Here is a 22,447-nt window from a genome sequence, read left to right as displayed (position 1 = left end):
CCGAACTTGGATCTAGTTGCTCAAGAACAGAGACAGTCTACAGAGTCTGTTTTGGTTGCCTCTAGTGTCAGAGGTGAGATGGGCGATCATTTCGGAAAGGACTGTTTTAGTGGTGGCACCATTGTTTGCTTGATATTTTCAGGGTCAGGCACCCGGGAAAGACTTGTCCATTTACCTAGGCCTTTGGTTAATTGACTTTTGCAGCTGTTGATCCAGCTCTGCTTCCTTCCCTCTCCTCCTGCAAGATGCGGCTTCCCATTTTCCCTCTAGCTGCCCCTCCTTCCCCTCCCTTTCAGGCTCTTCATCCCTGCTTCCCTCCCTAGTGGTGGGAACCATAATTGCTGCTGCAACATTGGACAATAACCCAAATGCCTACTGAATTCTATTTTTTGTGACATGTCTGGGCATGCATAGATACGGTATTTATGAGGGTTTTGGGGTGCGGGGGCAGGGGGAAGGGTTCTATCCCTTTTTTTGTTTTTCAAAACAGAAGGCAGAAATCTGTATTGTGGCCCTGGATGGCCCCATTGCATAGATTTTTTTTTAAAAAAAAATCTCCAAGTGGTCATCCTTGGTTATTAGACATCAGCATGATTTCATTGAGTTGATTGTTGTGTTGTGATTTTATGCATTTTATGTGGAAGCCACCCTGGAAGCCTATGGAGAGGGTGTACGTCTTTTTATAATAGCTCAGCATTATCATTAATATAAAGGTACTGTAGCAGTGCATTATGAACTCATTCATAAATTCATCCAAAATCCATCTGCACTTTGCATAGCAACATTTGCCAGTTCCAGTCTTTTATGGCGTTGGAATCTGCCACTGGCAAACAAATGAGCAGTTTTGATCCTTTTGGTGTTACCAGATTTAAATGTTCTGCAGCCAACAACCTCCTGCCTTGCACATTTCCCAGATAATTACAGATTAGAACAGGCTAATTTTTATTTTTTCAAAGCTGTTGGAGATCTATGTTTGTTATTATTGTCTCCTAGGTTGCCACTTGCATAAATACATATGCAAAGCCCTTTGATCTGCAGGCATAATGACATAGATTTATCAAATGTTTGCCTTTTTCTGTCTCTCTAAAAGGCTTGATTTATGGAGTGCAATCCCTGCCGCCCTTCCTCTCTTGAAATATGAAGTGTTCATGAATAGCTAAGGTAATATTTAATATCCTCCCCAAGAAGCCTTTGCACTCCCTAACAAATGAACTACAACCTAACCAAATGGCTCACATCTGTTTAGCCTCCTCTCTTTTTAACTAAACAAATTAGCATTAGAATACCTGGGAGACAACAGACAAAGTCCCCTTTCTAGATGACAGAACACAGACAATTATTAGCAAGGGGAAAACGGTACTGAAAGGCTTTGGCCTGACGTGAGCAGATGTTTTCACATCTCCTGTAGTGCCCCTGAATGATTCGTACCCCAGCGGACACACGACCGCAGTCTTTTGAAGTAGACTGGGGAATCTATTTAATTTTTCTCCTCTGGATGAACATCCCTTGCTTAAATGTTCCATTTAAAATCCCTTCCTACAAGGTAAGCATTTTCTTACTAGAGTGCCTTCTAAAAATGCCAAACCACCTCCAACCCTACCCTACCTCTATCAATTTCAAACCAAAGCTCTTCCAAGGCATATCTGGGTGGTATAATAAAACAGGACACTGTTACGAGCACCTGGTTGAAAAGTCTGGAAGTATCTTTTCTCCAATGGGATCTGTAAACATTAGCTGCACTGAATGTAATAGCATTGTCTTTAAAACGACTTCAGAAGTGGAGATTTCATGGGCAACCTTTCATGGGCAACTTTTTTCCCATTTCCAGGAAGGCTTTCCAGATTGAAATTGCAACCCTTTGCTTCTTATCTTGGTTCTCCATGGCTTCGTTTTTACAGAGGTGGTAAATCTGGGCTATATCAAGTGGAGCTCATGTGAGTGAATGGTTTTTCACACACTGCATCCATCCACATGAAATAGCAACATGTCAGGGAGAAGGCTGGTACAGAAATTGTATCCCTAAAACAGCTTTCAATATAGAGGAACTTTTTGGGGTGGAGGAACATTGAATCATGTGTATCCTGTATCCTCATGCTAAGAGGGCAGTTTATGGATAGAATATCATAAACACTCCTTCCTCATATATCACAGGTCTAAGGCTCAGAGCAGATGTGGGCCAGCAGGAGACTGGAAATTTACCAGAATGTGAGTCAGAGCAGCTGATTGACAGCCCTCCACACCCCGGAAAGAGAGAGACATAACTTAGGACAATGAGGTCTCCCAAGAAGCTCCGGACTTATCTCGTCAATGCCCGATTTCACTTCTCCGCATCCACTTATCCTAATCAAGCTATTCAGCAAACCTGATAGCTTTTCTCATCTGGTACTTACAGGGTCATCAAACACTCTTTCACCTATAGTCTACCTCAGATAGGAACCATCAAACGTCTCCCAACGTATTGTTCAACCTTCAAACAACCCATTAAGTGATTGTTTTGAGGGCAAAGACATCAGCTTGTCCCAGGGAACATTTTGCCCTTTAATTGGACTTGCTAGCCACCAGTGAGTGTGTGTGTGTCTTGGGACCAGCCATACACCCACAAATCCATTTGGGCGTCTTCTTGTCATGAAATGCTGGTTGCTTTGCTGCTGTCTTCATGGATCTCTGTCTTCAAGACTGGTAATTATCGTCCTCCCTAAACTGCTTTCTCCCCCTTTCCTTCCTGATTTTCTTAGTCTTGTATGCGTGCTGTATATGGTTTGTTTGGTACGTTTGCCCTTTTATTTCTCTTTAGTTAAAAAAAGCACCCCTTCTGGTTGAACATCTGCCTGGTTTATTTGAGAGTCCTCTAAGGGAATAATCCCCATAAACATAGGTGAAGAATCCCAGTTACTCCTTCTCATTCATCCCCTTAAAGATAATTCCCCCAACAAATTAGGAGACTGCCCATTTGGGTAACAATCCCACTTACAGAGATCTTTGTCTTAGCAAACAGGTGCTTTCTAGGCATCTTCCAGTCATATGTGAATGGATGTAGTGATAGAGATTAAATAATCATAGAAGAGACGTCTGTTAATAGCTTCTAGACTGAAGGGAACCTCCACAGTCAAAGGCAGCAAACCTCAGAATACCAATGCTAGGAGGTAAAACCAGGGAGAAGCTTTGGTGTCTAATGTCCTGTTTGTTGGCCCTCCAGGGCAACTGTTTGACTGCGGCTGGACTAAGACCACTAGTGATACCCAGCAGGGCTTTTATGTTCTTTCTATCCTCCCCTCTTTCCCTCCAGGCGAAACCTGCCAAGTTTCTTGATTTACTCTTTTTGCATCCTGCATTCCAAACCTATAAGCTTTGCTGCTCTCCACAGAATCCTTTTTAGTGCAGCTGACTCCTTCTTTAAAAAAAAATAGTGACCACAACTGGGCGCAATATTGTACTTGAGTTCTAACCAGTGCCAAGTAAAACAGGACGATTGCCCCCTTCTGTCTGGCAGTCAAATATGCTGTAACCTTGAGCAGTGTCTACTGTATTGTAACAACCCAACACTGCTGGCTCAACTTCCGATACGTCTTGACTTCTAATTCTTGCTCAGTAAAACTACAGCCCTGCCAATTGTATCCCTGTTCTGTGATTCTAAATTCGTTATTTCTTTCCAGTGAGTCATTCTTAGTGTTTCCTCACTGAATTGCATTCATTATTTTCCATTATAAACACACAATACTCCTTTGCTTCTAAGTTAATCCTTAAGACTTCCCTTAGTTAGAATGCAGTCTGTAGTGCAAGTCAAAGCAGAGTTAACTCCAGTCTAAACACATTGTTATCAACATGCTTAGACAGGGCTAACTCTCCATTAGGTTGCTCTACTGGTCTTCTAACTGAGGTCAGCTTCTAGTTGCATTGCCTTGTTTATATCCCAATGTCTTATCCTCCTTAGTTCTGCTGAAGAACATATATGTTCTCCATCAGCCTTTTCCTGTCTACCAAAAACAGTATTCAAGTGCTAATTAGCTTTTGCTAAGTGGCCATATCTGGATGAGAGATGGGCACGAACAGCAATACGAACAAAAAAAAAGCCACGAACAGCCCAATCTACTGTTTGCGAACAAGCTGTTTGTGAGGCCCCATTCTAAATGAACAGGTGGTTGTTGCAAGCCTCGTTCGTTGCTGTTCATTGCTGTTCTCAAGCCAGACAGTCTGGCGCCTGCAATCAATTCCCTTGGCAACGTAGACAGGGATTGTCTGAACTCTGTCTGAACTCCTGCTGTTGCCCTGGAAACCCCAATCTAAGCCCAATTTAGCTTGATAGGCAGGTCTTCCTTCCGAGTGTGGAGCTCCAAATTTGTTACAAGGAAGCAAAGAGAAGGAGGGAGGGGGGTTCCCAGCTCTGACTTTGCAGACAGTGGAGAGGGAGAGAGACAATTACTGTTGGCATTTTGATAGAGTGCATTGGAGCTTGAATTTTCTTTGTGTGTGGTGGGATAGGGATCTACCCCATCAGGTTCCAGGGCTGCTGCCAGGCTCTGGGGCTAAGCTATTATTTATTATTGGTACCTTTCCTGGTGCCTGCTCAGGTCAGGTTTCTGGGAGTGGTGCAGTAGGGATCTTGACCAAACTTGGATGATGGCTGGAGGAGAGCCTGCTGGCCCCCATGAACAGCCAACCACAAACGTGTTCGTGAACACGGCCATGTACGTGGTTGTTCGTGAGTCCCTGTTCATGGATGGCAATGAACAACAAACATCATGTTAATTTTTTTTCCTGTTCGTGCCCATCTCTAATCTGGACTGCTTTAAAAACTCTGAAAACAAAACAGGCAAGAGGCATTTATTGAGCAAACAAGCATGTCTACTTGATATGGCCTTCTAATGAATTATGGCACTTAGTTCTCAACAATTGAATCCATGCAGGGGTATGTATAATGGTGCATATCAGGAGATATGGTGTTCTGTTTGAGGTGTCAGACACATTTTGGAATCTGATGGCTATTTGATACATATTCTTGATTTGTCCTTATATAGAATTAGAAAAAAGAAGGGGGGGCATTTAGTATGTAGCTGGAACTTTCAAAAGTAAGCCTCATGTTCTCGTTTGTTTGTTGCTCTGGATAATTTATATGTCTTGTGTGGAAACTTGGTAAAGTAGGTGCTTCCTTCTACCCCACATGTTGAAAGGGAATGCCTCTTCTCTTATTACTCACCTTGGAACTTCATTTACTTATACCCACTTTGCTCTCCAGTGGGAACCAAAGTGGCTTATAGTAAAAAAAAAACATACAGTAGAAACAAATTGGCGAATAGGAGCTTCTGGAGAAAGAAACAGAGTAAGGTTTCTGAAACAGGACTTCCCCCACTCCATGTTAGCAGATCTTATTTTCATCTCTAGGCTATAATCCTTAGGCTAACAGCGGAAGGTCAAAGGCTCCTGTGTCTCTGGCCACACATGCAGGCTTTAAGTACCAGTGAGCAGAGAAGAAACCAAAACTGAGCTCCATACTACTCAGCTGTTGCTAGCCAACTAGTAGAATCATACCCACCCCCACCCCCCTGCTAGCATTTGGTCCCAGGTTGCTGGGTTGTTGTTTAAGATATTTTTAAATTGTCACTGATGCAATGATATATAATTTGTTTTGTTTTTGTTTTTAATTTTATATTTTATTGTGAGCCATACCTTGGACATCCACTAGGCAGGTTTACAGTGTAGAACTTTTAAAAATGGCATAAATATGGCTAAGGAAGGTCCAGACCATTCCAGTCTTGAAAACTTGATTATAAAAAGATGTTGCTTCATCATAAACCAATAAGTTGAATAAATGGTTCAGATTAATGGGTTCTTCCTGCCTGTAAGTGAAAAGAGCTAGGCCTGGCTCACTTGTTTACTTCACTTATAGTCCTTTCCAGCTTTTGCTGAAATTTGAGGCTTGGAAGTGATTCACATAGGGCCAAGCTACAAGTGACGAATGACACTTGAACAGCAAGTGGATCAAGTGGAGAGCAAGTGGAGAGCAAGTGAACAAGGAGGAATACACTTGCCGTTCAAGTGTCATTCGTCACTTGTAGTTTGGCCCATAGTCCAAGGCCAGGTTGACTTCTCACCTCTCAAATGTACAAATCACAAGCAACTGCAAAGACCGAAGTGGCTTAAAATCTTAAATATGAACAAAGCTACCTGTTTTAACTTATCCTCATTCTCTTAGGGAGCCTATATTTTTATTTCCAATAGACAACCTGAAAGCAGGTGCTTCAAACAGAAAGCCTATGAGAAATGCAATAAAAAGATATTGCTCTCTGTTCGTCATGCCCTATTCAAGTCCCCCTTGAGATCCCAAGTCACTTGGAACATCAAAGCTGATCTCTAGCTATACTAATACTGACCAGAGCCCTTTATATTGTGATGTGTGGAATCAATGTTCTTCTGTCTTTGTTTTTTTTTAAAAATGTGTGATCAGAGGCCTTCCCTTACCCCCAAAGGAAAAGGAAACAATAGCCACTGGCGCATTGTGGCCCTTAATTCATATAAATGTATGCAAATTTAAAAGCAGACCATTGACTGACATTGATTCAGAGTTAGAAAGAAACCAATCATGTGGGAGGAATATTGGCCAGGTGGCAACCCTAAGTGGTTTACTGAATGGAGGTTATGGACACAATTACCTCTCAGTCCACCTGCTCTGTCAAGGGACAGAGGATTCGCCAGGGTACAAAAGAGAAACCTCACAAACAACATACTTGACTATACTTTAAAGTTTAAAGGGAAGGAGAAAGAGATATTTTCAGTGCAATCCTAAACAGAATTATACCCTTCTAAATCCATTGAAGCCACTCCTCAGTACAGAGAAAATTAAAGATTACATGACAACAGTTGCAAGCATCAAAAACAAATATGTTTTGGAAGGAAATGTGTGGGAACATCAGCCTGCCGGGGCTATTAGGTTTGAGCTTAACGTATAAAACAAGTATAACCCCCTGCTGGGAAAATTAATCAGGGAATAAGGAAAGCAGAATATCTGACTTTTCTATCCATTCTTTAACACAAAATCTCAAACATCAAGCAGATTGCTTTGTCTTGTGGCCTGTCATGCTTTTAGGGCCAGTGTTTGGCACATTTTGTGTCTCCAACAACCAGCAATGGAGTTCTGTACAGATAACACTGAGATATTGTACAGCTTGGTTTGGCATGGTAGTCAATTGGGCTGCATAGTGGCTAATTATTGATTTGATCCTGGGAGACCTGGATTCAGTGACATGTGCCACCCATAAAATTCCTCTAACAGAATGGCATTTCCATTTGCAGAAGAGGTGGTGATTTCCATCAATGTCACCTCCCCACACTGCAGCCCCCTGTGCTGCTCAAGTCTGTTGACCCCAGAAGTCTGTGGATGGCTGGATATACATCCATCAATCAGATCCTGTCTGACAATTTCCGCTGATTCCCTCTTCTTACATCAGACCCTCCTTATGTTTCTCCTTGGGGTCCCCAATTCTTCACAAGGAGCATTTCATGGTGATCCGTGGACTACAGAGGGAGGGGGGAAGCAGAACATTTCCATTCTGCTGGAAAATATAGTAAGAATCCAACCCCATGGCCCCTCTCTGCTACAGAGAGAAATCCTGGAGTCTTTTAAGAGTCCTTTCTACAGAACACCTTCCTTCTCAGAAGGGAGTCCTAAGATTAGGATACTACGATTCAAAGGGGTATCATCTTAGGCCTAGGCTCCCTGTACGGTAGCCTCTGTCAAGTGTTTACACTGATGAATCAATCTAGGCTATTAAGGCTAAATGGGTAACATCCAAGATTTACCTTCATTTGATTCAGGATTGCTAATGCAGTTGAGTTGGCAATGCAATAAAAAACAAGATGAGAAGCATCTCTACAATTTGTCTAGCTGTAATAAGGATTGGGTTGCAGAAATATGAAAACAAGCAGAAATCTGATGCACAGCTGAAACAAAGCATAAGCAGTTAAACAACTGATCTGGAAACTTCCCAGTAGGTGAATACTTACAGCAACAGGCTGTACGCAGTACTAAAGCACCTTTCTGAATTGTTTCTTTACAGTACAGCCATATTACCTGTGTAAAAAAGGCCTTCTGATTAATTCAGTTTTGCATGGTTTGCCCATGGCCAGAGAGTGGGAGCCTTCCTGATCTCTTCAGGCAGGCCGTTCCATAAGGGTACCACTGCAGAGAATATGCATGTACGAGTATCTATCGATTTCGCCCATTTGATGGGTGGCATCTGCAGAAGGCCCTGCTCAGATGAGCAAAGCTGCCATGGCAGATCACAGGGAGAGAGCCAGTCCTGTAGATATAAGGGACCAAGGCCATGAAGGGTTTTGTATGTGGTAGCCAAAATCCTTGAATTTAGCCCAGTAACTAATGAGTAGCCAATAGAGTGACTGCAAAATGGGGGTAATGTGCACGATCCACCTAACTCCCAATAACAACAGTCACACTTCTTTCTGGATCCTGTGGAGGCGTTCACCCTCTCTGCCACTGGCAATTTTTGGGTATGCAAATCTTGGGTATGCAGAAGTGCTTGCAGCAGAGGAAGGAAGCACAGAGGCCAGAAAGAAATGCAACGGAAACAATGTCGTATGATCCAAGCCTATGTGTACCATTGCTGAGTAAATTAACCATCTTCTCTAAGTACATATATTGTATGAATCTGGGCCTTCAGTGGCAAATGAGTCACTTTTTAGATTTAACAATCTTGATTTAGAATAGGACTCTCTGTGTAGAGTCAGGATTCAAATGGGCCTTGCAGTGTTATATGTGAATTAGGGATGTTGCCAAATTTCATGACAGCTCTGGTTAGATTTTTAAAATTGCATGTTTCCTTTATAGTTTCTCCATAGCTGGGATGAAACTATGGTCATTCCTCGTAACAATATTAACAAAATTCAAAAACAATATCACTGTTAATATTGATGTCTGGTTTTGCCCCAACACGCTAAAAATGTTGAAGAACCACCACTAGAAAAATGAGATATTTGCCAAAGAAAATAGACAAGATGGTCAGGGTGCTTCAGAGCATGCATGGAAATGAAATTAATAAATGCATATTCATCTGTCACTAATGGAAATCATTAAGATGCCATCAGGTGATACAGGAAATATTCACCAGTACATCAGGACGGTTTAATGACTGCACACTTGGACAAAAGCTTATAGGTGCTCCCTCCTTTATTTTTTATATTTTATTTTATTTATACCCCACCCTCCCCATGAATGGGCTCAGGGCGGCTCACAGCATGCATACAGTACAATAAGTTAATTATAAAAACTATAAAATCAGAAGTAATTTTAAAACAATCATTAAAAATAAACAATCAACAACTGCATATGAGCCATAGCATGTGGGCATACACGTGGTCGAGAGGGCAGTCATGGAGAAGGTGGTGGTCTTAGGTGGAAGGGTGAAAGGACACCTGCTGGTCCTCAGCCAAAGGCCCGGTGGAACATCTCCATTTTACAGGGCCTGTGGAACTGTAACAGGGCCCGCAGGGCCCGAGTCTCCAGTGGAAGAGTGTTCCACCACCACGCCGGGGCCAGGGCAGAAAAGGCTCTGGCCCTGGTCAAGCCCAGACGGATGTCCTTCGGGCCAGGGATCACCAGGAGCTGTTTATCTGCAGAGCACAACACCCTGCAGGGGACGTAATGGGAGAGGCGGTCCCGCAGGTATGCTGGCTCCAGTCAGTGAAGGGCTTTAAACACCAAGGTTAAAACCTTGGAAAATATTACATAATATGCTGCTCAGAGAATAGTCATGTGTTGAACATTTCTTTTAAAATGTAGTGATGGAAAACTGAAATGTAATAAAATAATGTTATACATTATTTGTACAATCTGAGCATCTTGAAGCCATGAACAAGAAGGCTGGCATATAAAGGGAGCAAGCTTCTGTTTCTGTGATTGATCATTTGTAGCTGTTGCACTGTGAAGTTATTGCCTGATTTTGGATTAGTTCAAAATGTTTTCTCCACTGCCAAGTGTAGTTGATTCTCTCCTTTGTGTTCCAATTACATCACAGTGCCTGATGATGTGTTGTGGGAAGGAGAAACAGAGGCGTTCTGCTGAGAAACAGTACTCTGCTCTTTGAAGGGCAATGCCAGCCATAATTCGGAAGCAAAATGGCCATCATAAAGCCAGGGCTTCCAAACAAATAGGAAAAAAATGGCTTGGTTGCGATGTTTGTTTTGGGCTAGTTGCAAGAAAAACAAGAATGCCGCTCCCCAGCTGTTTTAATTTTTAAAACTGATGTTGCAACTGGTTCTGCCCCAGACCCAATGAAAACATCCCAGGATCCTACCATAAGTAATAGCTCTAACAGATGGCCACTCCACTTTGACATACACCCCCATACTCCAAGAGAGGTCAGAATTTTTGATTTTTTCAAATTATTTTTTATTGTTTTATATTTTTACACAACAACAAATAGCAACAAGAAGATAAAACACAATGGTGGTGAAGCAGGCATGGCTCAGGAAGCTTCCCGCATGGCACCAGGTGGCAGGCAGGGCTGGAAGCTTTTCGTGCTCCTGCCGCAGCCACCACTGGCACCTGGGTTTCTGGCGCCTGCGGCCACCCTTTTATGCACGCACGTGCAGTGCGCACCCCCCCCAGACTGCATGATGACATCATCACGTGATGATGTCAGCATGCAGTAAAGCTGGGGCCATTGGCTGGCGAGTGGCTGGGGTGGTGCAAGGAGGCTGCCAGTGCTCCACATGCTGCCCTGGCTCCCTGCCGTCCCTGGCCCACAGCTGCTGCACCCTCCCGGGGGTGTGTGGCAGCGGTGGTGTAGGGTTGGCTAGCGGTGGCAGCGTGGGCCAGGCACGCCAGTTCCATGGCACGCGCCTCCACCTCCAGCACCTCCTCCGGCCCCACGGCGCCCGTGGCCCCCGCCTCACAGCCTCAGTGGTGGCGCCGGGCCTGGCCGCAGCCCACCCAGCCTTTGTGGGCCCTGCCTGCCGCTGCCTCATCGTCTGGAGGAAGCCTCTGCACCTTCCTGCCCTGTCTCAGTCCAGAGAGCTGCATGGGATCTGGCAGAGAGTTCACAACGACCGGCTGGAGGAAGAAAACAGTTGGGCGAGAAGGGGTGCGCTGCCAGCGGTGGATCGCTCCCTACTGTCCCAGCTGCTGGCAGCTTTGTGAGTCAGCGGTGAAATGGCATAAGGGGGCTTGGAGCAGTGGCAACTGCCAGGGGCTCCCTTGGGCCGGCAGAAGGTGAGCTCCCTACACCCTGCCGCCACCGCCCTGGCTTGTAATAATTGTATGTAGTAAATACTAGCAATCTGTATGCAGGTGCCGTGCCTCCAACTCTGCAAGTTGGACAGGGTTTATGGTGTTATCTATGTGAATTCCTTGGCAAACTCCAGCCCCCAGTGGCTGGGAAGGAGCTGAGCTGGCAGTGGCAGTCAGACAAGACGCCTACACTTCCCATATAAAGTTTTGGGAAACTGATACATCCTCCTCGTGTCAGGCGTCACTTGTAGCTTGGCTCTTAGAGTGCTGAGGGAAAGTATTCATTCTGTCTAGTTCAGTCAATTTGTTTGGATGTCCGAGTGTTCTAGTTTGTGGATGAACACAGCCTGAGTGGCAACAAAAGAAAAGTCTAGTCAATCAGGAAAGAGTCTTTCACAGTGTCTGGTTCAGTCAATCTATGCGTAGGTCTGTGTGGTGAGAGGAGAAAGTTATTCTGAGTGAAGAACTGTGGGAAATAAGTCTTTGCGATTGTTTATTATTTCTAGCATAAATGGCTACTGTGTGGAAAATAAGTTTTTGTGACGGGCTCTGTGAATATACCTTAAAGAATCTATACATAATTTGAAACCACCAAATGTATTAACCTATTCTGAACTCAATATGCTTATCAGTATTTGCAACAATTACACATTTGGGCTTATAAATACATTCTATTTCTGGTTAAGCAAAATGCCTGTTTCATTTGGAATACAGGATCCCTTTTTACTTCACAACCACCCCTACGAGCTGACCATTCTGTCATACTACCATCCACAACTAAGAGCTAAACTACAAGTGATGCCTGGCGTGTGTTCTTCAAATGTTGGGTGACACAATTTTACTTGAGAACTGTAGTTTTAAAAGAGCCCCTTGGGATCGCTGTGGAGAGAACGGTTGAAAATACAAGCAAAATTAGATTTGAAGCATTTTTCTAGTGTAATTTATGGGCAGAAGCCTTTAGTCCTCCTCCCCCTCCCTGGTGGAATCTGCCAGGTCTCCACCTAGGGTTGCCAGCCTCCGGGTGGTGGCTGGAGATCTCCCAGAATTATAACTGATCTCTAGGTGACAGAAATCAGTTCCCCTGGAGAAAATGGTGGCTTTGGAGGGTGGACTTCATGACATTATACCATTCTGAGGCCCCTCCCCTCCCCAAACTGCCCTCTCCAAGCTCCAACCCCAAATCTCCAGGAATTTCCCAACCTGGACCTGGCAACCCTATCTCCTCTCCTCAGGTGGAATTGCAAAATTCTTCTCCCCCAGCGATCTCACAACTTCCACCTGAGGTGGGGGCTGGGAGGAACCCCATATAAGGGACAATGTCCGTCCTCCTCAGCCTGATGCCCTCCAACCTTCAATCTCAAGACCCCCAACCTCCACAACAGCAGAAGAACTGTCAGCATTGAAGAGGTACTATTCTAGTAGGCGTCTGAAGGTCTCATCCACAAGATTCTTCCCATCAGCAACCCTAGCTTGTCCCCTGACAGCCAAGAGCTCCAGGCATCCAGCACACACCCACAATTTCTGCCTATGGGCAGATAATCATACATGTATCAGTTTGCAAAACACTGGATAGCCCTCATTCCCCTACAGCCTTTGATTATTTAAGGGTGCTTACCTGAATCTGGTGCTTACCTGAATCTGTGCGGATTTCCATAGCAGGAAGGATACTGCTGCACACTACCCTCCTGCTGATATGGAGATTGTATGGCCTTTTTCAGGGATCTCGAACTAGAGCGATTCTTTCCCACTTCTCCTCAGCCTCCCTCACTGAATTTCCAAGCTCAACTCCCTTGTTAAGCACTGGGAACAAGCTCCGAGATGCAAGCCCCCAGAAAACCTGTGTGCCTCTAATGAGCTCTGCTTTCCAGCTGTGAGCTGTGGCTCCACCCCAGGAGTCAGACAACAGCAGGCAGATGAGCCACCTAACTTGGCAGAAGCCCCTCCCAGCAGGACCATTTGCTTCTAGACCACTCACCAAAAACTAGAAGATTTTCAGACAGACGTACCCCAAACAGTTCAGAAACCACACAACCTCAAGCAACCTTGAGGCTTGCCGCTGAAGCTTTCAGAGTCTGGAGGCAAAGCCGAAGGCAGATCCGTGAGTCAACAGGGGTAGAGCAAAGCAGAAAAATGGTCTATTTGGGTATAATATTTTTAAAGGCTAGGGGACTTGCCATCACTTGTTTTTTGGGTAACAAAACAAAACAAAACAACAACATCATAATACACCAGACATTACAGTTGTGGAAAATCGAAGTCTGGATAATCGCCATTGCAATTCCTGGGGATGCCAGAGTCAAAGAAAAAGAACAAGAGAAAATGATTAAATATAGAGATCTGGCAATAGAAACCACCTGACTATGGAAGAAGAATGCGAAAGTAGTCCCCATTGTCATTGGGGCACTTAGAACCAACTTGAAAAACTTTGCAATTCATATGGAACAACTGCAGCTTTCTGACATAACACCTACAGAACTGCAAAAGATGACGCTACGTGGAACAGCATACATATTACGCTGATATCTGGTTGATACTTAGGTCCAGGGGTCATTTCGTAGAAAAAGAGCTGGAGGAACTCATTAGTATAACTCATTAGCATAACTCATTAGCATATGCCACACCCTTTGCCATCACAGGAAGTGTGTCGTTAGCATAACTGATTTGCGTATGCCACACCCCTTGACATCACCTATCCTGGCTGTTTTGGATCCAATCCTGGCCACTCAGGGCCGAAACTGGGCCCAAAATGGCAAAAGGGGGCTGAAAATGGCAGAAAAGGGGCCCAAAATGATCAGGATTAGGCTGCTGCTGAGTAGGAGAGTGATCCACCACCTGTCAGAGGTCTGATCCGGGCTGTTTCGATCCCAATCCAGGCTGAAACTGGCTCAAAATGGCCGAGGGTCAGGTGGGCGGGGCCACCTGACACGTGACCTCTTTGGGGAACTGCCGGAACTGTGTTCCGGCGTGTTCCCCCTTGAAATGAGCCCTGCTGAGGTCTCCGGTGGAAACTTGTACCAGCTTAGCAAGGGCAGTCAATAATAACATGTGACCTCTGCTTATTGTAGATTTTGTTTTGGATAATTTGAATCATCATCATCATCCAACAGGGCATTTTTTTCCTCGTTACTGGACAATCCTAGACTCTCAACACATAAATGTAAAAAAGAATCTCAAAAGGGATCACTTTTATCACCCCCCAGAGGACCATTACTTACTGAGGGTAAAAACCTTTGATACATATCAACAAAAGCGATGCTATCACAGGGCCCAATGACACAATATGGACGATGATGTAAATGTGAAAATGATGGTGAGTTATAGCTAAGATGACTGGGTTTGTGTGTTAATTTGTCTGCTGCAGCTCCTTCATGAGTTAGGATAATTCTTATGAAAATGAAAATACAGCCATATTAGCAATTAAGAACAACTCCCAAATTCTAAACAATGGGGCAGAGGACGGAACTGAGAAAGATCCTGCAGGCTAGCAGGGGCAGAGGTCTATTTAGACTGACTTTCCTCCTCCTCTTTCACCTGGGTAGGGTGAGAGGCATGAACCCTCGGTCGAGATTCAAAGAGCTTTTGACTCTCAGAGGCTTGCAGGCTGGAATTTGTAAAAAAATATATCTTTGGACCCAGTCACCTCAGATCTGTTTGTGTTTGTAATTTGGAACCTTTTCCTTTTTGTAAGCTACTTTTGGTCCCTCTAGGGAGAAAAGTGATCTAAAAGTGCTTAAATAAATAAAAAGCTTTATCCTGTACTTCTGATCATGATTTGCTTGTTTAAGCCCTTTAGGTTTGTTTGATGCATTATATTCCTGGCTAGCCCAGGCAAGCCTGATGTCAAGAGATCGCAGAAACTAAGTAATTGGATGGGAGACCTCCAATGAAGACCAGGGTTGAAGAGGCAGGCAATGACAAACCACTCTTTAGTCTCTTGCCTTGAAAACCCCAGCAGAGGTAGCCGTAAGTCAACTATAACTAGATAATACTTAGTATCCATGTGCTGTTGGCTGACATGCCATGGCACACCTTTCCTCCAACAGCTGGTTTGTGACAAACAATAGTCTGTTGCGATTTGGATTCATGAATCATGGCTTTTAATTCTCAATAAGCTATGAGTTTGCTGTCTGATCTTGACAGCATCAATCGTCTATCTAAAAATGAGAATTAGAACCAACTATATCTCCGTTATAAAGATAAAAAAAACTAAAGACAGTGAACACCTTTATATATGATGTCCAATACAAGTGCTAAATTGGCTGAATGGTCACAGGCTGTATTTTATCAGATGGGATACAGTTAAAAACATTGCATTGATGCCCTATATGTGGGCTTCTTGGAGGTATCTGACTGGCCACTGCTGGAAACAGGATGCTAGACTAGATGCATTTGTGGTCTGATTCCTCAGGCCTCTCTTGTTCTAATATTTGGGTAGAGAAGTTGGGTAGAGAGGGTGTGTGATAATCTTTAATTTCCTACTGGCCCCAAAGTTCTATGATTAATTCTATCTATTGATTCATTAAATAGGTACTAACCTATAAAGCCCTATGCGAACTGGGACCAGCGTATCTGCAGGACCACCTCTCCCTATATGTGCCCCAGAGGATGCTCCGTTCAGGTGATAAACATCTACTTAGTGGTCCCTGGCCCCAGGGAGGCCTGCCTAGCCTCGACTAGAGCCAGGGCCTTTTCAGTCCTGGCTCCAACCTGGTGGAATGCTCTGTCCAATGAGAACAGGGCCCAGTAGGATTTGTTATCTTTCCGCTGGGCCTGTAAGATGGAGCTGTTCCACCAGGCATATGGTTGGGGCTGAGCTGGGCCCCTTCCGGCCGAATAGAGGAGAACGGGCCCTCCCTACTAGAAAGTATCCACTGTCTAATTTTCTCAGCAATTTTTAAGTGAATGGTTGGGTGACAGAATTGAACTGATTCTGTGCTGCTCTTTTGTATCTTTTAAATATTTATATTGTATTACTGTTGTTTTAAATTGTTAATATGTAAGTTTTATTGAAATGCTTTTATGGAATGTAATCTGCCTTGAGCCTGCCGATGTGGGGAGGGTGGAATAGAAATCAAAGTAAATAAATAAAATAATAGAACTGCTTCATGCATACTTCAGCAGACTATGGTCACAACACGTACCATCATTATTACTAAGACATCATATGAAATACTTGTATCAAGTAGGGAGGACAATTATTTCTGTTTGTGGGAAAGAATAATGAAAGCACAATGACATTGATGTACACCAAGAACAACAGAACATATGAATGTAACAGGTGTTTTCAGGTATTCGGGAAATCTGAGATGACAGTTCTTTTTTTAAAAAAAATGGTTAGAGACAGAAGTCCTAAGTATTATGATGATAGATTCTGTGGTTGTATGCCATTAAAGGTAATTGAATTGAATTGAATTGATTCTGTGGTATAGATGAAAAATTTCTTTGCCTTGGGTACAAGATCCATTTTGCATTCAGCTACCAGCTCACCAGGGAGAGTTATGGTAAAGTCAGGACAACTGGAGTCACCCTAAAATGGGCAGCTCAGGGACATGGCTCCTGTTGCAGGAGGCAACTAGCTTCCCAATTTGGGGCCAGCATGGTGCTGCTTAGAACTATAGCATAGAAGCACAGTTTACCGGTGAATAAAACCAGATAAGGAGAAGATTCCATTCCCATGTGCCAGCATTTAGCCATCCTTGTTCTAAGGGAGAGACTGGTCAAAACCCTACACTGGGGACAGCCCTCCAACCCTACTAACCCAAGCCCTTGCCCCAGATTATTTTTATAGTATCCTCTCCCCAATAAAGGATTCTGTTCTACAGCAGTAATTCCATCTGTCTTTTCCTCCAAGTCAGGCTCCTTTTAGCACTAGGGCTTGAAAGATCTTTAATACATAATGAGTGAATCATGGGATGATCACAAACCATTTTAGGGGCTAGTGCCTTATCATGAATTAGAAAAAGGGAAATGTACCGTATCTGTCCTCCCTACCCTTCTGTTATATCCCGAAAATATGGCTGCTGCTGATCATTAAAAGACTTGATTTCATTTTGGTTAATTTTCTCTTCTCATTTATACCAGAGGTCAGTGGGAATGACCAAGGCAAACAACTAATCTTTAAATGCATAAACAGAATTCTACTGATCTGAAGCACAATTATGTGAAAGGAGCCTTGCTCACAGTGGAAAAGTCATGGTTTTGTTTGCAACCAAGAAGGGCATGATGTTATCTAAGAGAAAGACTCAAGGTGTAGATGAACGCCCTCATGGGTAATAAAATGAATGTTCTTTCATGACAGAGAAAGATAATTTAACTTATTAGTTTCTCTAATTTCAAATATTAAACATATGGCCAATTAAAGCACACCTAAAATCATGGTCAACCACCTTTAGCTATATTCTGTAGTGATTCACGAGTGTTACTAGTTAACCAACTGCTTCTATACTTCTGCATGGGAGCAAGAAGTTATAATATCAGTCAAATTAGTTCAGTTAACAAGCCATCAGGATGTAACGTCGGCCTTAACAAGTGTTCGTTGTGCAGCGATTGACAAGGCTCTCACATCACACTAATCAAGTCCATACATGTAACCCAAACAACATCCTTTAATTTGAAATCAATCACTGTACACACAAGATTTTTTGAACACGTTCTCTGAAAAGTGTCAGCATAAACCTCCCCACCCTGCAGGATCACCGTCATATATCAATTTGAAGAAGAGCTTTGGAAGCCAGTTATCTCAAAGGCAATGTTACTTTTTCAACGCAACAGTGTGCTCTCAGTCTCCTGTTTGTTTTCCTTCTCATGCAATGATTTCTTGCATGTTAGCATCAACAAGAGGAGCAGTGGTAAGTGCCAGAGACTGCAAAAAAACAACTTCCTGGAGCTACCACGGTCAGCATCTCTGTAGAAACGAAAGCCAAGGTAGGAAATGTACAGGTTGATAGGGAGAGATATAATGGGGAAAGTCCACGTGGTGACATCAAAGACGGGAGCCACTGCTGAAAGTCCAATTAAGGCAAAGCAGTGCCGCAGAGCCACCCGCCTGCACATTGCTGGGTGAGTGACAGACATCATGCAGTAGCCACCTCTGGAGTAATCTTCACGAAGGCCCCAACTCAGTGCATTGAAATGAGGGAACTGCCATGAGTAAAGGATCCCTCCCAGTAGCAATGCTCCTGTAGAAAAAGAGAAATTGCACATTACAAAGTTCACTAGAGCCACCAAAATGAAAATTCAGACACAACAGCTAAGTATACGCCTTGTGTTTTTTTAAAAAAATGTACCCAGTAAATCACTTACACATGCAGGTTTTACTAATGCAATAATCCTGCCCCAAGGCAACAATAGGTATACAAGATGAAATTGGGAGAAAGTTGATTTGGTTTTTCACACAAACTCCAGATACTTCCTTTAGATATCCTAAATGTCAGACTGTTCATGCTGCATAGGCTGAAATCTAGACATACAAAGTCTAACAGGGCTTTGATTTCTCTAGCATGCTTGTGAAGTAAGTAAATCTGTTGGCAGCAGCTGTAAAGGGCTCGGAAACCAGGAGCTTCTAGTGGCTGCAGGAACATTGTTAACTCCCTTTGCCTCTAGTCCCTTTCAAGAAAGCCCCCCACCCATTTAACTCTTATCGTCATCTACAAATGCTTTTGTATCAGGGATTGTCATAATTCCAATTGCACAATTTTTAAGATGTAGAAAGCCAAAACCCCTGGTCTTTAGATGCCTGGGTTTTAATCCACAGACAATAGAAGTCAAAAAGGACAGCTCTGGGACAGCATCCAAACAGGAGCTACCAATTTAAACTTTCTAAACCATCATCGTCTCTCCTACACCATGTTTAGAAGATAAATCGAACGGTTAACTATTCACAATCTTATTTAGTAGAAATACAGAGAATCAGTAGCATACTTCCTTCCTTAAGAAATCAGTTCCCTTCCTGCAACAGAAGCATTTCCTCCTTCAGTTTTTTCACTGGAATTTACCTTTTCTTTTTTTGATGCTAAACTCCTCAGCAGACAAGATACCTTCACACAGCCTAAACTGTCTGTTGATCATCTCAGCACAGTCTGCACCACTCTACACAGGGTTCTCTTCAGCAGGATTTGAGTCTAGTGGCACCTTAGAGACCCACAAGATTTTCAGATTGGAAGCTTTCAAGAGTCAGAGCTCTGTTCAGACACCTAAAGAAGGGAGCTCTGACTCTTGAAAGCTCACACTCTGAAAATCTTGTGGGTCTCTGAGGTGCCACTAGACTCAAATCCTGTGGTTCTACTACAGACCAACACAGCTACTCACCTAAAACTAGGGCTCTCCTCAGGGTACTGTAAACCCACAGATTTAATGGATTACAGTACTGCGGTAAAGTTTGATCTAAAATTACTATAGTAAATTTCACCAGACTCTCGCCATTAGAACGTTGGATTCCTGAATGTCTCCCTAGTTTTACTGATTAGAAATGCAAGAATGGAGTCCTATGGTAGAAACATGATATAGGCCACCCAAGGTTGATGATGGTTATGGAAAAGTGCCCAGTTATCAAGCAATTACCCACTCAGTCCTATGTTCTTTTGAGATAGAAGCAAAGAACTGAAAGTGGATCTGAAGTTTAAAGAGTTTCAAATCTTTAAAGCTCAGGCCTATTTATTCCATCTCTGAGTAACCTGTTCTCCAAATACCCCTTAAATTTGAAGCAAAAACAAGAATTAAAAAGGCAAACATAAGAGCCTTCTGACCCAGGCAGCATTATTGTTAAGATAATTATGGAACATTTCTTCAGAGTTGTAGTTTATAAGGTCCCCTTTCAAACGCTTATGGGAAACTTTATTCTCTTTCATGAGATTTCCTGAGAATGAATGAAATCCTGTCCTCAAGTCATAGTTGAATTATGGCGACCCTTGGTAGGGTTTTCATGGCAAAAGACTAACAGCGGTGGTTTGCCATTGCCTCCCTCTGCAATCCTGGTCTTCACTGGAGGTCTCCCATCCAATTACTAACCAAGGCTGACCCTGCTTAGCTTCTGAGATCTGACAAGATCAGGCTCTCCTGGGCTATCCATGCAGTGGATTTAAATCAGATGGGACAATTGGCAGTACTTATGTGGATGGCTTAAGTGACCTTGCAGCCCCCCATCTTCATCAAATGATGAAGAGAACCGTGGTTCTCAAAAGCTTATGCTACAATAAAGTTGCTTAGTCTTACAGGTGCTACTGGACTCTACTGTTTTGCGACTACAGACTAACATGGCTAATTCCTCTGCAGTAGTATGTTTCCCTTATTTTTAAGAAGGGCATTATGGGAGCTAAAGATACTCTCTGGCAACAGATCCAGAGGATCTATTGCCAGAAGATGCAGATCTGATGAAGAGAGCTGTGGCTCTTGGAAGTTTATGCTACAATAAAGTTGCTCTCTGGCAACAGGAACAGAATTGGATGATCCTGTTCCATTTCTCATGTTCAAGATAGTACTTTACCAGCACTGGCACAAACCCCTATTTGTTCTTCTGTGAGTGAAGCAGTCCCTTAAAATGAGGGTTTTAGGACAGCAGAGGAAAATACATTTTTAGGAGAGTAGATATTATGTTTTGATAGGTACCCTAAGAGCATCATGAGCTTATTTTCTATTCACAGTGGTCCTGGATACATGCAAAAGGTTTTGGAATAGTAGCATGATTTGTATAACTGTGTTATCATTCATAAACTCAGATAAAGGCCAAAGGCGTTTTATGTTAAAAACCAGACACAGAAAGCAGGGCTTATACTTGGCGTTCCAAAAAGACTTGCTACTTCTTTCATTGTCTTGGTTTTTGGCTTTATATATGTATGACTGAGAGACAGCCAACCAGGCATGTAAAATAAACACAGAATGGTTAAAATATCAGCCCCAAAACAGATGTCGAAGTCTTACTGCATTTCCTAAAGCCATTGTTTACTGCCTTGGCAATCCAAGAATGCTGTTTCGCTTAAAGCACGATTTTGGTAATTCTTCTGCCTTGAATAATATGAAGGAATTTTAAAATTATTTCCAGATTTTGGTAGTTGACTGACACACTGGGAGGCAGGAAGGAGAGAGAGGAGACGCTTCTTGTGTCTCTAGGAAACAAACTACAAGTATAGTTTATAGTAGAAGTTATAGGGATTCTGAAGTCTAAGTTTAGCCATTAATGGCCTGTACTTAGGACTGTTTGTGGTTGTTTTCTTCTATCTTGGTACAGTAACAAGCTGGTTCCTCTTAACTAAAAGATGCTGAAACAAATTATTCTTCTTTAGTCCAGATGATGGAGATTAGACCTAGAAAACCAGAGTAAATCCAGCTGTGCCCATTTGCCTCTGGATAAACACTACTAGCAGTTATATAACACGGACAATAAAACAAAGTAAAATTCAACCGTATCTTTGTCTGAAGAGTTCTGTGAATCGATATAATCTGAATATATTCACCAACAGTTAAATATACTGACCCAGCTTTAAAAAAAAAATCAAATTCACATCCCCCTCCTACCGGCCCGTATATAGTTACAGTGGGAGTAGAGAGATATATTAAAACTTTCTAATAACTTTTGCTGTGATTATGATACGGTATGGACAAATATTATCAAAATATGTTTTGCATAGAACAATATGACTGCAAATATTGTGACAGAAGAAATGAAGTTATTCATGAAATTTTGGGGTTTAATCAGAGTGCATAACATTTATTTTTAAATTCAAATAACAGATTATGAAAATTTTAATTAGATTAAAATTAGTTGACTGTAAAACAAACACCAAAGTCCATACTCATAAAATAAAATTCATGACACTATGAATCACGCTGGATACATAACCTAGCCAGAATTAAGAACTTCTGAGTCCTATTAATTTAAATTGGGAAGGGGGTGGATTTAGGGTCACTGAAATCACTGGCACTTAAAAGCATTCAAGTTTGGCTTCCCCCATGTTTGACAGATTAGGAACTCAGTTTTAAGAAATTATGACATCTACTTTTCTATGTAAACAATGAACCTTAGCAAAAGTATAGCTTCTAAGATTAAGAGCTATATAAGACATATACTATATTTTATTATTGTTCAAACTATGAATATCAGAACAGAATGAGTTTTCTATGGAAAACCTGTAACTGCTAACCCATGCTACTGGTAATTCAGTTCTTCAAAAAAAGGTCATCTTTTCATGTGTACAGGGAACCAAAAAAGAAATC

At 42.7% G+C, this 22,447-nt stretch overlaps 1 protein-coding gene across 2 annotated transcripts in view; it reads right to left on the bottom strand.

Moving 5' to 3' along the window:
- Positions 1–17,826: 17,826 nt before the first annotated feature.
- LOC129329206 (protoheme IX farnesyltransferase, mitochondrial) overlaps positions 17,827–22,447 on the bottom strand; it is a 166,250-nt gene continuing 161,629 nt past the window's right edge. For both annotated transcript variants that reach the window (XM_054978664.1, XM_054978663.1), the window contains exon 7: positions 17,827–18,417. In XM_054978664.1, coding sequence (XP_054834639.1) covers positions 17,999–18,417 — 419 coding nt within the window. In that variant the 3' untranslated portion in view covers positions 17,827–17,998. The remainder of the gene's footprint in view (positions 18,418–22,447) is intronic.

Source organism: Eublepharis macularius, chromosome 4 (assembly GCF_028583425.1).
Source record: "Eublepharis macularius isolate TG4126 chromosome 4, MPM_Emac_v1.0, whole genome shotgun sequence".
In the NCBI taxonomy this organism is placed as follows: domain Eukaryota; kingdom Metazoa; phylum Chordata; class Lepidosauria; order Squamata; family Eublepharidae; genus Eublepharis; species Eublepharis macularius.
Note: the sequence above shows the minus strand (reverse complement) of the source record. Positions and strands in the feature narration are given on the sequence as shown.